The sequence below is a fragment of the Carcharodon carcharias genome, chromosome 25, assembly GCF_017639515.1.
Source record: "Carcharodon carcharias isolate sCarCar2 chromosome 25, sCarCar2.pri, whole genome shotgun sequence".
Lineage (NCBI taxonomy): Eukaryota > Metazoa > Chordata > Chondrichthyes > Lamniformes > Lamnidae > Carcharodon > Carcharodon carcharias.
The window spans coordinates 24656802-24674751 of record NC_054491.1 but is presented as its reverse complement, the minus strand read 5'-3'; the positions used below and the strand labels follow the sequence as shown (position 1 = coordinate 24674751).

Below are 17950 nucleotides of genomic sequence, written 5' to 3'. Positions count from 1 at the left end.
TGCTATCGATATAAGATAGTCACCAAGAAACCCAATGGGGAATTCGGAAGAAACTTCTTTATCCAAAGAGTGGTGAGAACGTGGAACTTGCTACCACAAGGAGTATTAAAACGATATAGATGCATTTAAAGGGAAGCTAGACAAGCTTATGAGGAAGAAGGGAATAGAGGGTTACGATGATGAACTTAGGTGAGAAAAGATGGGAGAAGGCTCAAGTGGAGCGTAAACACCGACATGGGCTGTTTAGGCTGAATGGCTTTTCTCTGTGCTGTATTTCAGCTTCCTGCACAGCTGCATCTGCACGGGTAGGAGCGGCAATTTTTATGCAGCACACATAATGAGCCTCCAGTTCCTTCTATTATTTCCCCTGCTCCCCACACACATCACTGATTCAAGTGTCATTTAATCTGACAGCAGGCACGCACATGCATTTGCCGAGTGGTAATTTAATACAGACATGATATACTTCTTATTGCCACAAACTAAAAAGGCCACCTGACCTTGGCATCTACAGCCTATAGTTTTGACAAATACACACTTCCCAATGTCAGGTTGATATAGATCCTGCCACTTGACACCATTACTTCACATAAACAGGAACAATGGATACAAGATAAAGCTCAGCAACACAACAATGATTCCTTCCAGCTTACAGCCTTCCTTACTTTTTCAAATTATATTTGATGCAATTATGGTCTGAGCTCCTCTGCAGCTTCCTCTTTTATTCCAAGCTCCAGGTAGGTTATCCCACAAATTCTTCCTCCACCTCCTCATATATCCAGGGTGTTGAAATCAGGACACATTTCAAAGCCTCTTAATTTAACTCATTATTTTCCTGCATAGTCCTTAAAACTCAAACTCTTGACCTCCAGCTTTCTTTCCTTCCTTTTAAAGTTTACAACCCTTCAAAAACTTGAAATCTGAGGCACCTAATCATTACTTACTAATTTAATAAAGAAATTGTAGGTTTGTTAAATGAACATTTTGTATCTGTTTTCACATTAGAGGAAGAGAACAAAATCCCAGCAGTACAAGGGAACCTAAAAATATGTCAAGAGGAACAGCAGATTTAATATAATTAAACAAAAACAAAAAGTGAAGGGATAATAATAGGACTTAAGGTAGAAAAATCATCAACACCTCAATTTCCATCCCAGGGTATTAAAAGAAACAGGTGGGGAAATTTTAGATGCATTTGTCATAATTTTCCAAAGCTCTCTCGATTCAGCAATTGCAATTCGAAAATTGCAAATGTTTATTTAAGGCAAGGACGGAAGAACAGGCAATTACAGACCTTCTAGTATAATGCTAGCCATGGGCAAGTTGCTCATTTCAATCATCAGGGGACAGAGTGACTAGGCAAACAATTTTTAAAAATCATTCATTCATTCATGGGATGTGGGCGTCGTTGGCTAGGCCAGCATTTATTGCCCATCCGTAATTGCCCTTGGGAAGGTGGTGGTGAGCTGCCTTATTGAACCGCTGCAACCTATGTGATGTAGGTACACCCACAGTGCTGATCAAAGAGAGTCAGCATGTATTGGTGGACAGATCACGTCTGACTAACCTAGCTGAATTTTTTTTGAGGCGGTCACCAATAAGGTTAACAGAGGAGCATCTTGGGATATAGTCTATTTGGATCTCCAGAAAGAATTTAACATAGTTTAAAGCAAGAGTTGGGGGAAAATATAAAGTTCATGGTATTGGAGATAACCTTGGGATATGAATTGATAATTGGTTAAGAGGTAGAAGCCAATATGGATAAAGGAAATGTATTCTGACTGAATCTCAGAAATGTTACAGCACAGAAGAAAGCAATTCAACCCTCTAAGTCAGCATCGGCTCTCCAACTGAGCAATTCACTTAGTGTCATTCCCCCATCTTCTCCGAATAATCCTGCATATTTATCCTCCTCAGATAACAGACGAATTCTCTTTTGAATGCCTTGATTGAACCTGCCTCCATCACACTCTCAGGCAGTGCATTCCAGCCCTTAACCATTCTATTTTTTCCACGTATCATTTCTGCTTCCATTTGCTAATTACTTTAAATATGTGCCCTCTGTTCTCAATCCTTTCATGAGTGGGAACAGTTTCTCCCTATCTACTCTGTCCAGACCCCTCATGATTTAGAATGCCTCTACTGAATCTCTGCTCAGGCTTCTCCTCTCCAAAGAAGAGTCCTAACTTCTACAATCTAACTTCAAAACTGAAGTTCCTCATTCCTGGAGCCATTCTGGTGAATCTTTTCTGCACTTTCTCCAATGCCTTCACATCTTTCCTAAAGTGCAGTGCCATGAGCTGTACACAATACTCCAGCTGAGGTTGAACTAGTGCCTTATACAAGTTCAACATAACCTCCATGCTCTTGTACTCTATGCCCCTATTAATTAAGCCTACAATACTGTATGGTTTATTAACCGCTCTTACAATCTGTCCTGCAACTTCAATGGCTTATGCACATATACACCAAGGTCCCTCTGCCCCTGCACATCCTTTAGAATTTACCCTTTATTTTATGTTGTCTCTCCATGTTCTTCCTACCAAAATGTATCACTTCACATTTCTCCACATTGAACTTCATGTGCTACTTGTCCACCCATTCCACCAAACTGGCCTTTTTAAGTTCTACATAATCCTCCTCACAGTTCCATAGCCAACCTAAACCTTATGATATAATGATCCCTGTTTCCTCCATGTTCTCCTACTGATATTTGATCCACTTGGCCCACTGCATTCCCTAGAACCAGGTCCAGCAGTGTCTCTTCCCTTGTTGGACTGCAAACATATTCTGCAGAAAATTTTCTGCACACCCTTAGAACTCTTGCCCCTCCCTGCCCTTTACACAACTACTATCCGAGTCGATATATTCAGATAATTGAAGTCCTCCATTATAACTACTCTATAATCTTTGCACCTCTGTCATTTCCTTGCAAATTTGTTCCTCTACACCCTTTCCATTAATTGGTTGCCTATAGACTATATCGAGCAATGTAACTGCACCTTTTTTATTCCTTAGCTCTAACAAAATAGATTCTGTTCTTCACCCCTCTGGGATATCCTCTCTCTGTAATGCTTTCTTAATCAATACTGCCATTCCTCCCCCTTTTCTTCCTTTCCTATCTTTCCTGAACACCTCATATCCAGGAATATTTAATAGCATTCTTTGAACCAGGTCTCTGTTATAGCCACAGCATCATATTTCTACATGTCAATCTGTGCCTGTAACTTACCAATCTTATTAACCACACTCCATGCATTCACATACATAAATTAAACATTAAACTTGATTTATACTTCATTACGTTCACCCTTACTCTGAACTCACCAAACAACCCTACTCTAGTGCCATCTATCTCTCCCAATATGCTTTGGTATTCCTCTCTGATATTTCCTCCTGGTTCCCACACCTCTGCTAAGTTAGTTTAAAGTCTCCCCAACAGCACCGGCAAACCACCTTCAAGGAACTCAGTCCTGGCTCTACTGGCAGAATGAAATAAATGGGGTTTCCGAGAGTTCTGTATTGGAGTTTCAGCATTTCACCATCTATACCAATAATTTGGGTGAATCAATTGGGAGTTAAATAACTAAGTTTTCAGAAAGGCTAAGTTAGGAAGGAGTGTAGATTGAAGCAGAAAGTTACAAAGGGACATAAATTAAGTGAGTGGACAAAACTGCAGCAGATGGAGATCAATGTGGGGAAATGCCAGGTTGCACTGAATTAAATAGAATTTACACCACATAAGCAGGCTATTCAGCCTAATTCATCTATGCCAGCGTTGATATTTCACAAAAGCCTACTTCTGCCTCTCTTCATCCAACCTTATCAGCATAACTTTCTAATGCTTTTGCCCTCATATCTTTATCAAGTTTTCCATTAACTGCATCTATACTATTCACTTCAACTACTCCTTTTGGCAGTGAGTTCCATATTTTAACCACTCTGTTGACAAATATATTTCCTCCTGAATTACATATTGGATTTATTGGTGACTACCTTATATCTAGCAGCATGAAGGGTAGAAATGCTTTGCCTATGAGGGAGCATAAGTTCTGAGCAATGTTGATAGGCATTGCATTCTTCCAGGGAGTGTTTGGTGGAACGGGAGTAAATAACTTTCTCACCTCCCTGCCACTGCCCCCCAAAACCTTTAATGTAGACACTAAACATGTGCTATATAAGGATACATGGGAGCAGTCGAAATCATACTGAAATATTTCTACCAAATCGACACATATTGGGCTGGATAGCTTTCTATTTTTATCTGGTAGCCAGGCCAAGAAAAAGAACTCATTACGCCACGAATGACAAGTGTAAATTCAGTTTTGTCAGTATACTGTGACAACCCACCGTGCCTCAATGTTGTTGTCAATAAAAGCACGTAAAATCATCCCAATAAAACGGTCCCTTACCTTAGGTGAAACACAAGGGCTAGGTGCACAGGACACAGTAGGTGATCGATGCTGCAGCAGGTCTAACCGAGGAGGAACTGGTGGAAGTGCAGAATTGGGAGCTGGGGCGACTGGAGATGGTGGCCGCTCAATCTGTTTGGGAAACAAATTGCAAACTAATATAGTGAGCAATGCTCACAAGAAACATTGTGCAAGGTCTCTAGCATAAAATATCTGTGCATAATAACAGCAGTCCTGTACAGTATTGCAGAAATGTAGAACAATTGTTACTGTTTCTCGGTAAAAACAAATATCAAATGATTGGCAGAAATATAGGGAAAAATTAGCCAATTTATCCCTAACTTCTATCGGCTCCTACAGAAAGAACACATCTTGGGTCATAGAGACAAGACATCATCAGGCTCGAATGGGATTACCCCACAGGCAAATGGTCTGTCGGCTCTCACCATCTTGGTCATGCATGAAGAACAGTCTTTCTCAGACAGCTAGCACCCAGTCAGTGCCTTCATGAGAGGAGAGAAAATTGGAAAATAAATATAAACTGATACAAATAAGTCAACTATAGGGCCAAGGAATAAATGGAGTGCCCTGTCAAAGAACAGAAAACCAAACACATCTATATCAGTAAAGAAAATCAAAGTGAAACAACATTAGAACTTCCAGCAGAAAGGAGTTTAACAGTAAACAAAAAACTTTGAACATAGGAAGGACCGCAACAGAATTAATTACACAAGGAAAACATGACAGAGATAAATATAAACAACAGTTATATCATTGGTACAGCAGCACAGAATGTTAGTACTGTTGATGTTAGGACACAATTGCCACATTGCTGATAGAGGAAAGTTGGAAAGTGGAATTCATGTACTTCGGAGGACAGGAATCTCTCTGCCTCCAAGCCATTAATGTATGCTGCCAGTAGGTTTTACAGACTGGTACTGGTAAAGGCCTAGGAGTAGACATCCCATCACCTGGAAACAGGGAATGGAGACAGAAAAATGGTAAGAAGGGCAAAGGCACAAAACTATTTTGTTAACTCTAAGAACGCTATGTAATTAGCAGGAGCAAGACAAGTCCTAACTAGCCAGAACTCAATCATGTTAATTACCCATCTTTAACATATGGTCATAAATTGTATTAAAAAAGGCAGATATAGAGAACTGACTGATATGCTGATTGTGTAAGCAGCTGCAATGTAATGCTGGCATTACATGGAGTAACTGGGATCACATATATGTTATAGGGGTTCTCTACAATGATATTCTCAGTTATCATGAATGCTTCTCTTCTATTATTTAGCTCTTTGGTTACAGTGCTCATGCACACTTATTTCTTTTTATGGTTGCTATGATATTTTCCAGCTGTAGTAAAGGAAGCAACAGAAGAACATCTAGTCTTTACACAAAGCCAGCACTTTTCTCTAGCTCCTCCCAACTGAGGGCACTTTCAATACTTAAATGAGCAAGTGTCCCAGGTGGAATACGGCAGAATTTAAACAGAAATATTTTCTGTGCTGAGTACTGGCTGAGGGTGGCAGTAAAATAATTGCCCTCAGAACTACAGACTGGAAAAGGTAGAAGTATGAATGAAGTGACATTAAGAGGCACTCTCCATATCCAAGGACTTTGTAAAGGTGAATGCCAATTGAGGACAGCATCAGGCTCAGCTGTGTCAGCACTACTGTCAGACATAATACAAAATAGTAAAATATTTTACAGGCACATCAATAAAAAATGAAGGCTGTGATGGGAATAGAACAAGGCGTTTGATAAGGTACCGCACATAAGGCTACTTAATAAGAGCCCATGGTGCTGGGGTAGTATATTAGCATAGATAGGGAATTGGCTAACTAATTGAAGACAGAGAGTTGGGATAAGGAGGGCATTTTTAGAACAGCAACCTGTAACTAGTGGAGTGCCATATGGATCAGTGCTAGGGCCACAGTTATTTACAATATATATTAATGACTTGGTTGAGGGAAGTGGACATACTATTGCCAAGTTTGCAGATGACACAAAAATAAGTGGGAAGGCAAGTGATGAGGGTGACGCAAAGAGTCTACAGAGGGATATAGACAGGTTAAGTGAGAGGGCAAAAACTTGGCAGATGGAATATAATGTGGGAAAATGTGAGGTTATGCACTTTGGCAAGAAGAACAGAGGAGCTGAATATTATTTAAATGGAGAAAGAGTGCAGAAAGGCTGCGTGGGAGGTGGTGGCATAGCGGTATTGTCACCGAGCCAGTATTCCAGAGACCCAGGGTAATGCTCTGTGGATCCGGGTTCGAATCCCACCACGGCAGATGGTGAAATTTGAATTCAATAAAAATCTGGAAATAAAAGTCGATAATGACCATGAAACCATTGTCGATTGTTGTAAAAACCCATCTGGTTCACTAATGCCATTTAGGGAAGGAAACATACTGCCCTTGCCTGGTCTGGCCGACATATGACTCCAGAGCCACAGCAATGAGATTGACTTTTAGATGCTGGGATGGGCATTAGGGATGGGTAATAAGTGCTGGCCTAGCCAGTGACGTCCACATCCCACAAATGAATAAATAAAAGAAAGCTGCAGCACTGAGGGATTTGGGGGTCCTCATGCATGAATCACAAAAAGCTAGCATACAAGTTCAGCAGGTAACAGGGAAAGCAAATGGATGCTGGCAAAGGAAATGGAGTATAAAAATAAGGAAGTCTTGCTAAAACTATACAAGTCAGACCACACCTAGAATACTGTGAACAGTTTTGGTCCCCTTATCCAAGGAAAGATATCCTGGCATTGGAGGCAGTCCAGAGAAAATTCACTAGGTTGATCCCGGGTATGGAGGGATATCTCACGAGGGGAGGTTGTGCAAGTTGGGCCAGTACTCACTGGAGTTTAGAAGAATGAGAAGCAACCTTATTGAAACATATAAGATTCTTAGGGAGCTTGACAGGGTAGATGCTGAAATTGTTTCCCCTTCTGGGAAAATCTAGGACCTGGGGGCATAATCTCAGAGTAAGGGGTCACCCATGAACGCCCCTCCACGCTCTTTGAAGTGGCTATTGGCAGATACTGCCTTTTCACAGTCTTCCATGCTAACAGTTTCTGTAAGAAAACACACAGATAAACTCAAAACAGAAGACTGCCTCCCTACAATCTAACCCCACGGCAATGTGCCACGCCTGGGATGCCCAGATGGTGATTTCAACCAATTAACTTCAACTCCCAAACTTGTCCTTCGATCAGAAAAGTGTACAAAAAAGTATACAAGTATTTCCTTGTTTATGCGTGGCTTTCAAACCTTTCTTTGATCTGGGGACTTACATGAATAATTCACATCTCTAAAGATGACGAAGCAATTTTCCTCAGACTTACTGTCTTCAATTCCTCAGCTAAATGGCCAACCTGCCACTTCATAGCTCTCACCCTTCTAACTCTGACCTTGTCACATGAACGATCCTTTGAATGGTAATTGCTTTAAGTTTGCTTACCAACCCCTCATACTTGGGTTTTTTCTCATTTATCTTACACAACATTTCAATATTCTTAAAACATATGAATCTGAAATTAGACATAATAACAACTTACCAACTTTAGCAGTATTGCAATGACTTGGAGACTACTCTCTACAATTCTAAGTTGGGGTATAACAGACAATAGCTAGCTCAGTCATGATTCCGCTGCACAGACTGTGCTGCATTTCACCTTTACCATTTATTGAAAATGCTGGAAGATGCACTGATTTACAAAATCACAACATGTATTTAGTGTATCCTATAATGTATATTTAACACTGAACTAAATCTGGTACAATACCATATATTTTATGAACATTAAATTGACAGCCATTTCTTATCCTAATGAATCATACATTCTTTTTATTTTATTTTATGCACAAAATCTGCACTAGTTCAGGAGCAAGAGTTGGATGGCACTTAGACAATGCCACATGTTAAGTCAGTCACAATAATTGTGATCCACAAATATGGAATATGAAGTGTGTTAATGATAGATCCTAACTTTTACATTTACTGTACTAGAGTACTACAGGGGCTTGATAAAGCAATACATGAACTGCACTCAACTGCTGTGAGTATTATCGCTTTGAAAACTATCCAATGTTTAGCAAATATAATGTTGTTAATGGTGATCAAACAGAAAAAGAAGGCATACGATAGGCACAAAGAACTAAGCACTGCAGATAGCCTAGACAAATATAGGAAGTGCAGGGACAAAGTAAAAAAGGAAATAAGGAAATCAAAGAGTGGGCATGAAAAAAGATTAGCAAGTAAAGTTAAAGATAACCCAAAGATGTTTTACCAATACATTAATGCTAAAAGGTTAGTTAAGGAAAATGTGGGACCTAGCAGAGATGAAGATGGAAATTTGTGTGTAGATACAGAGGCTGTGGGAAGGGTTTTGAATGAATATTTTGTCTCCGTGTTTACAAAGGAAAGGGAGGATGTACATGTAGTAGTCCAGGCGGAATACTGCGAGATATTGGATGGAATAGTCATAGAGAGGAAGTACTCGAAGGGTTGAAATCCTTGAAATTTGATAAGTCTCCAGGGCCAGATGGATTGTTTCCGAGGCTGCTGAAGGAAGTCGGGGAGGAGATATCAGATGCTCTGAGGAGGATTTTCCAATCTTCACTAGATACAGAGGAGGTACCGGAGGACTGGAGAAATGCAAACGTAGTTCCATTGTTCAAAAAGGGATGAAAGGAAATGCCAAACAATTATAGGCCAGATAGTCTTACATCGGTGGTGAGCAAATTAGTAGAATCAATCCTGAGAGATAGGATTAACTGTCATGTGGAAAGGCATGGACTAGGCAGGGATGGTCAGCATGGATTTGTTAAAGGAAGGTCTTGCCTCACAAATTTGATTGAATTTTTTGAGGAAGTGACAAGAAGGGTTGATGAAGGTAGTGCAGTGGATGTTGTGTACATGGATTTTAGCAAGGCATTTGACAAGGTCCCACATGGCAGATTGGTCAGGAAAGTAAAAGCCCATGGGATTCAGGGTAATGTGGCAAACTGGTTAAAAGGTTGGCTTTGTAACAGGAAACAAAGAGTAATAGTCGATGGATGCCCTTGCGAATGGAAAGTTGTCTCAAGTGGTGTTCCACAGGGCTTGGTGTTCGGATCCTTGCTGTTTGTGTTACATATTAACGATTTGGATATGAACGTGGGGGGGGAGCACGATTGGAAAATTTGCAGATGACACAAAGATTGGCCGAGTAGTGGATAGTGTAGAGGATAGCCATAATCTCCAAAACGATATAGATGAGTTGGTGGTGTGGGTGGTAAAGTGGCAGATGAATTTTAACATACAGAAGTATGAGGTCATACATTTAGGGAGGTCAAACAGTACAGGGATTACAAAATAAATGGGAATACACTAAGAGGGGTAGATGAAGTAAGAGATCTTGGCGTACAAGTACACAGGTCCCTGAAGGCAGCAGTTCGAGTAGACAAGGTTGTAAAGAAGGCATATGGAATGCTGTCCTTCATTGGCAGAGGTATGGAACATAAAAGTAAGGATATAATGTTGAATATAAAACACTGGTGAGGCCACAACTGGAGTATTGTGTGCAGTTCTGGTCACCACATTACAGGAAGGACGGAATAGCTCTGGAGAGAGTGCAGGGAAGTTTAAAAGAATGTTGCCAGGGTTAGAAAAGTGTACCTACAAGGAGAGATTGGATAGGTTGGGGTTATTTTCCTTAGAACAAAGAAGGCGACTTGATTGAGGTGTACAAAATTATGAGGGGAATAGATAGAGTGGACAGGATAAAATTGTTTCCCTTGATGGAGAATTCTAGAACCAGGGGACATAGATTCAAGATAAGTGGCAGAAGGTGTAGGGGGGACATGAGGAAGAACTTTTTTTACGCAGAAGGTAGCGGGTGTCTGGAATTCGCTGCCAAAGTTGGTGGTAGAGGCAGAAATTCTAAACTCTTTTAAAAAGTACCTGGATCTGCACCTTAAGTGCTGGAAGCTGCAGGGCTATGGGCCAGGTGCAGGAAGGTGGGATTAGAAAGGGCACCCGGGTGTCCTTGGGCTAGCATGGATGAGATGGGCTGAATGGCCTCCTTCTGAGCTGTAACTTTTCTATGGTTCTATGATGAGACACAGGACTATAATCCAGGCTCAACACTATTATATAATGGAACAGTTACTGAAGTTACTTAATGACCAGCTAAATAAAAAGTCTTAGTTCCATGCAACATGTCCAATTTTTATTGCAGAGGACAACCTGAATTAAGGGAAGAAAGCTATTTTAACACCTCACACAAAACATGATTAGTGAGTGAATTAGTATTTGAGCAGAGAAACTAATAAGGAAACCTTGTATTTAAATTGAGCCACACTATGCCCTTCAGAGTCCAATGCTAAGGTGAATTGTGAAATACAGTGATTTATGTAGGAAAAAGTGGCAGCCAAACTGTATACAGCATCATCCCACAGCTAGAAATAAATGAATAACCACATAGATCTCTTTTCGGTGCTGGCTGAGAAAGGAAATTTGGCTGTTCTTCAAATATAGCCTGGGATTTCACCTAGATGATATCGTCAAGTCCTGGAGTATGGTTTGAGCCTAAAACCTACCGACTCAGGCAAGTTGGCAGTGATATCTTATCTCAGTCAAATTGTGACAATATATTTTCTTCCAAAGGGTCACTATCTGTACTTGTAACTGTTTGGCTTTGAAAAGCTGCTTGACTCTGCCAATTGCACATTTGCCGTGTTTGTTTTATATAAAAGGGGCTGAAAACTTTGCACTCTCAGTTACTTGATAGTACTTGATAGTATTAAGTCAATACTCTTCACATTCCAAAGGTAATTCACCGATAACATTGCTCAGCTCCTACAACTTACTGCTTTGTTTTCTAGCTTCCAGGACATGGATAAATATTTCAAATTTAGAGAAATATTCACCTTAGCTCCATTTTAAAAAGCCATATAAGTGAAAGATGCGGCAGTTGTTTTAAATGAGTCTTTTGGTACAAATCGAGTCCTGCGCATACTTAAATGTTTTTAACAGTATAAATTAGCAATTTAATTCTCATTTCCTCTGTTTTCCTGTCTGAAGTTTGCTAATTGGCTTCAACTAGATTGATCTCAACTTCTCAACTAGATAGGTTATTTGAAAAGGAGTTTGCTGGTCTGGAGAGGTTAGGATCCATCCACAGCACCACCTGGAGGCAGCTTTTAATCTTCCTCTTCACCAGAAGGCCACAATGAGCTGCTACTTAAAGAGGGAAACTCCTAGCCAAAGACTAAAGAAAAATGATAGTTTTCAGACTAACAGGAGGCAACACGACATGGACAGAGGGCTCTAGTCCAATTTAAACTAAAAATACAGAATTTGAAGTATTTTCAGGGAAGAAAATCCAGCTACTGAAAGAAAGTCAAAGTTGTGCATCTGTAATTCAAATACACAAAATATTAAATATTAAATTTTTCTTTAAAAAATAATGGCCAATTTTCTCTCTTGGAAGATACCAATTCTTGTCGGGTTACATCAGCCTTCCAACACTCATGCTGGTGCTCACTGTGTCAGGTCACATGAGGACTTGTGACCTGACACAGTGAGCACCAGCAGGCTTTTCAAGCATGACCATGAACAATCATTAGCCCAGTCCAATCCTGTCATCACTCAATGTACATGCACGATTCTGATGGGGCTTGACAGAGCAGACAGAGTGGTTGTTTCTCCTCACTGAGGAGTCTAGAACATGGGGGACAGTCTCAGGGTAAGGGACTGATCATTTAGGACTGAAACGAGGAAAAACTTCTTCAATCAAAGGGTTGTGAAGCTTTGGAATTCTCCACCCAAGAGGGTTGTGGATACTCTGACGTTGAGTATAGTTAAATCTAAGATAGATTTTTGGTCTCTCAGGGGATCAAGAGAGATGGGGAGCAGGCAAGAAAGTGGATTTGATGCAGGAGGTCAGTCATGATCTTAATTGTTGGAGCAGACTCAATGGGTTGTATCGTCTACTTTGGCTCCTATCACTTATGCTCTTAAGCTATTTACAGCAGGGCTTACTGGATAGCAGTCAGGAGTAGGAGTATAAGCTGACTTATCTCTTTCCTAAATAATGGGTACTGAGGTCAATTCTGACACCACCCCCCCCCCAGGTTGCAATCCTGGCTGGTATTAACCAATTCAGTATATACAGAGCATCAAACCTGGAAACATTTGATCTATGTGGTTAAGTTTAAAGAGAGAAGTGTTAGCTACCAAACCATCAGGGGACACCATTATTTTAATTTTTCATGGACAATGCACATATTATAATCTAATTACTAGAACTACTTTTGCTTTCAAAGCTTATTCGGAACCACAAGCAGACAACTGTGCACATAACTTCCTGTAGCTGCACTGGAACTAACTAAAAAGGAACACAAAATACTAAACATTTCTTTTCACTTCTTGGTGATGTAGAATACATGACAAAAAATTATTGGGTGCTATTTGCATTCCAATTCTACGCATAAGCCATATCTTATGAATGTTCATAATGTGATCTTTTACAAGGTGCCTACTTTCACTGAAAGGCGTACAACATTAACTCCTCACCATAATACCAGGGTGACAACCAAATACCATTTATTTCAGCTTTCCAGCTTTTGAGGTTTGACAGAGTGCAGCTTGAAATGAATGAGAAGCTAGGAGTTTGAAGAGTGAGGGAGTTCGATAAAGGGGAAAGTAGGTGCTCCTTTATTTTTCAACCTTTTTCCACCCTCCAGTATTTGGTTCTCACATCGGTGCAGCAGATGAAGATAACCGGTGAGTAACCGCTAAATTATTCTACTTATAATAAATAGTTTGTAAAGTTTAAGTCTGGTAGGGCAGCTCACAGACTGAATGTGCCTCCTATGGTACTTGGGAAGATGTGGACTTGCCACATGTCCTAAACAAACACATGCAGGAAGTGTCAAAATCTGCAAAATCTTGAGCTCCAGGTTTCAGAACTTGAGCAGCGGCTGGAATTACTGTGATCCATCTGTGAGGCAGAGAACTATGTGGCTAAAACGTTTGGAGAAGCGGTCACACCGCAGGTTAGGAGCATGGGCAACTGCCAGGTTGTCTAAGTGAACCAGGCAGGTAGTGCAGGAGTCTGCTGAGACGATCTTGCTTGCTAAACAGTTTTCCACTTTGGATACTGGTGAAGGCGATGGTTCCTCATAGGAGTGCAGCAAGAGCCAAGTCCATGGCACCACAGGTGACTCAGTTGCACAGGAGGGGAGAAAGAAGAGCGGAAGGGCAATAGTGATAGGGGATTTGTTAATTAGGAGCACAGATAGGCGTTTCTCTGGCCTTCGATATGTGACTTCAGGAAGGTAAGTTATCTTCCTGGTACTAGGGTCAAGGATGTCACAGAGCGGACGCGGGGCGTTCTTCTGGGGAGGGTGAACAGCCAGAGGTCATGGTCCACACTGGTACCAACAACATAGATGGGAAGAGGGATGAAGTCCTGAAAGCAAGTTTTAGGGAGTTTGGAAAGAGCTTAAAAAGTAGGATCTCAAAAGCAATAATCTCAGGATTACTCCTAGTGCCATGTGCTATTGAGCATGGGAATAGGAGGATTGAGCAATTGAACACGTTTCTGGAGAATTGATGCGGGGGGGGGGTGCGGTGCGGGCATCAGATTTCTGAGGCATTGGGACCAGTTCTGGTGCAGGAGGGGGCTGTACACGATGAACGGGTTGCATCTTAGCAGGACTGGGGCCAAGATCCTCACAGGGAGATTTGCTACTGTTGTTGGGGAGGGGCTGTTAAACTAGATTGACAGGGGGATGGAAACTGGAGAGGGAGTTCAGACTGGAGGGAAGCTGAACTGGTAACAGGAAGCAGAAAAGTAGTAAGCGAAATTAGAAGGCAGACAAAACAAAGGCAAGCATCAAATAGGATCAGAACGTAGAATAATGTTAAAAAGACAAAGGTAAGGGCACTCTATCTGAATGCATGCAGCATGTGCATCAAAGTAGATGATTTGGAGGTGAAAATTAAGGTAAATGGGTATGATTTAATTGCCATTATGAGATGTGACCAGGACTGGGAACTTAATAATCAGGGATATGTGTCATTTAGGAAGGGCAGGCAGAGGGGAAAGGAGGTGGGGTAGTAGTTAAAATGGGATGAGATCAGTACATTAGTGACAGAGAATCTTAGATCAAAGAATCAAGGTGTAGAATCAGTTTGGGTGGAGCGAAAAAACAGCAAGGGGCAGCAAACATTGCTGAGATTTGTTTATAGGCCATCAAACTGCAGTGGTAACATTGGGCACAGTGTAAATTTCTAGACTGGGTAAACATAATTAGCATGAATGCTGTGGAGGATGACTTTCTGGAGAGATGGGTTTCTAGAGCAGTATGTTGAGGAACCAACTAGGGATCGGGCTATTTTAGATTTGGTATTATCTAATGGGAAAGAGCCAATTAATAACCTTGCTGTGAAGGAGCCATTAGAAAATAGTGACCATAATGTGAGAGAGTTTTACATTAAGTTTCAAAGTGACATGGTTCATTCTGAAACTAGGGTCATAAATCTGAACAAAGGAAATTATGATGGTATGAGGGGCAAGTTGGCTATGATGGATTGAGAAAATACATTTCAAGATTTGATATTTATTAATGATCTAGATCTTGGTATGCAGGGGACAATTTCTAAGTTTGCGGATGATACAAAACTTGGAAGCATTGTAAACTGTGAGGAGGACAGTACAGAACTTCAAAAGGGCATAGACAAGCTGGTGGAGTAGGCAGATAGGTGGCGGATGAAGTTCAGTGCAGAGAAGTGTGAAATGATTCATTTTGGTAGGAAGAACATGAAGAGACAATATAAAATAATAGGTACAATTCTTAAAGGTGTGCAGGAGCAGAGACCTGGGTGTATATATACATAGATTATTGATGGTGGCAGGACAGGTGGAGAGAACAGTTAATAAAGCATAGAGAATCCTGGGCTTTATTAATAGGGACATAGAATACAAGAGCAGGGAGGTTATGCTGAGCTTATATTAGACACTAAAGTATTGTGTACAGTTCTGGGTGACACACTATCGGAAGGATGTGATCACATTGGAGAGAGTACAGAAGAGGTTTACAAGAATGATTCCAGGAATGAGAAACTTCAGTTATGAAGATAGGTTGGAGAGGTTGGGACTGTTCCCCTTGGAGGGGAAGGCTAAGAGGAGATTTGATAGAGGTGTTCAAAATCATGAGGGGGCAGGATAGAGTAGATAGGGAGAGTTTGTTGAGGGATCAAGAATAAGGGGGCACAGATTTAAAGTGATTTGCAGAAGAAGCAAATGTGATGTGAGAAATACTTTTTCACACAGCGAGTGGTTCGAGTCTGTAATGCACTGCCTGGAAGTGTGGTAGAGGCAGCTTCAATGGAGGCATTCAAGAGGGCATTTGACGATTATTTGAATAGAAACAATGTGCAAGGGTAAGAGGAAAAAGCAGGAGAATGGCACGAAGTCATGATGCTCATTTGGACAGCGGTGCAGACATGGTAGGCCAAATGGTCTTCCTCTGTGTCATAAAAATTCTGTGATTCTGTGATGGTAGACAGGCAATGGCCAGTATTTAAAGTAGTATTACATGGTCTGCAACAAATGTACATTCCTCTAAGACATAAAAATCCAAAAGGTGAATCAACCGGGGCTAACAAAAGAAGTTAAAGATTGCATTAGGTCAGGGGAAGAGGCTTATAAGATTGACAGAAAAGGTGGAAAGCCCAAGAATCCAGTAAAGGAGGACCAAGAAAGTGATAAAGAAAGGGAGAAGAAAATATCAATGCAAGCTAGCGAGTAACATAAAGGAGGGCTGTAAAAGTTTCTTTAAGTATGTGAAAAGGAACATTAGCAAGGACAAATGCAGGTCCATTACAGGGGAAGAAAGAAGAATTTATAATGGAGAATAGGGAAATGGTGGAAAAACTAAACAATTGCTTTGTGTCCGTCTTCATGGAGGAAAATACAGAAAATCTCCCAGAAATACTAGGGAATCAAGGGACTTGTGAAAATGAGGAACTGAAAGAAATTAGTATTAATACTCGAAACATTAATTGGACTGAAAGTTGATAAATCCCCTGGATCTGATAAGCTACATCCCAGAGTATTGAAAAAGGTGGCTATATAGTGGATGCATCGGTGGTTACCTTTCAAAATTCTATAGATTCTGGAAAGATTCCTACAGACTGGAAAGTAGTAAATATTTTAGGAGAGGGAGAGAGAAAACAGAGAACCATGGACCTGCTAGTTTGACGTTAAGAGGAGGGAAAACCTTAGAATCTACGTTAAAGGATGTGATAACTGGACACTTAGCAAATAGTGATATGTTTGGGCAAAGCCAACATGGATTTATGAAAGGAAAATCATGTTTGACAAACCTGTTGGAGTTTTTGGAGGATGTTACGTGTAGCATAGATAAAGGAGAACCTGTGGGTGTGATGTATTTGGATTTGCAGAAGGCTTTCGATAAGGTCCCACACAGGAGGTTAGTAAACAAAATTAGAGCACATGGGATTGGGGGCAATTTACTGGTATGGTTTGAGAATTGGTTAACAGACAGAAAACAGTAGGAATAAATGCATCATTCTCAGGATGGCAGTCTGTTACTAGTGGGGTACCAAAAGGATCAGTGCTTGGGCTACAGCTGTTCACAATCTATATAAATGATTTGGATGTGGGGATCGGATGTAATATTTACAAATTTGCTGATGACACAAAAGTAGACGGGGATGTGAATTGCGAGGAGGATGCAAGGAGATTTGGACAAGCTAAATGAATGGGCAAGAACACGGCAGATAGAATATAATGTGAATAAGTGTGAAATTATCACTGAGTATTTCTTAAATAGTCATTTCACAGTACAGAAAGTATTGTTAATAAAAGAGACATGTCTAAGTTTGTCGTCTTGCACTCATCAGGACACTTGCAAGAATATACCAATATAAAGGGGAAAGCAACAATTTATATTGTAATCAGCACTCTCTTCACATGTAGTATAAATTGTTGCTTTCTCCTTATATTGGTATTCTTGCGAGTGTCCTGATGAGTGCAAGACGAAAAACTTAGACATGTCTCTTTTTTCAGCAATATTTCTTAAATAGTGAGATGTTGGGAATTGCAGGCATTCGAAGGGATCTATTCTTTAGTCAGTAAAAGCTGGCATGTAGGTGCAGCAGCAATTAGGAAGGTAAATGGTATTGTTGGCCTTCATGACAAAGATATTTGAGTACAGGGGTAAAGATATCTTGCTGCAATCGTATAGAGCCTTGGTGAGACTGCATCTGGAGTAGTGTACACAGTTTTGGTCTCCATATCTAAGGAAGGATGTACTTGCCATAGAGGAGTGCAATGGAGGCTCACCAGACTAATTGTTAGGATGGCAGGATTGTCTAATTTTAGAACCATATCTTCAAGAACTTTATTTTCTTTTAGAATTTGGAAGTACATTGCATTATTTCAACACTTGGGAACCGACCTGGGTTTTTTAAAAAAGGATCATAAGTTCCCCCTGGACCGTGAGC

At 40.6% G+C, this 17950-nt stretch overlaps 1 protein-coding gene across 1 annotated transcript in view; it reads right to left on the bottom strand.

The window, feature by feature from the left end:
* The window catches only part of cbl (Cbl proto-oncogene, E3 ubiquitin protein ligase), a 215100-nt gene that overhangs the window by 18964 nt on the left and 178186 nt on the right, over positions 1-17950 (bottom strand). The window contains exon 10 of the mRNA XM_041174435.1: positions 4413-4544. Within this exon, the coding sequence (XP_041030369.1) occupies positions 4413-4544 (132 nt within the window). The remainder of the gene's footprint in view (positions 1-4412; positions 4545-17950) is intronic.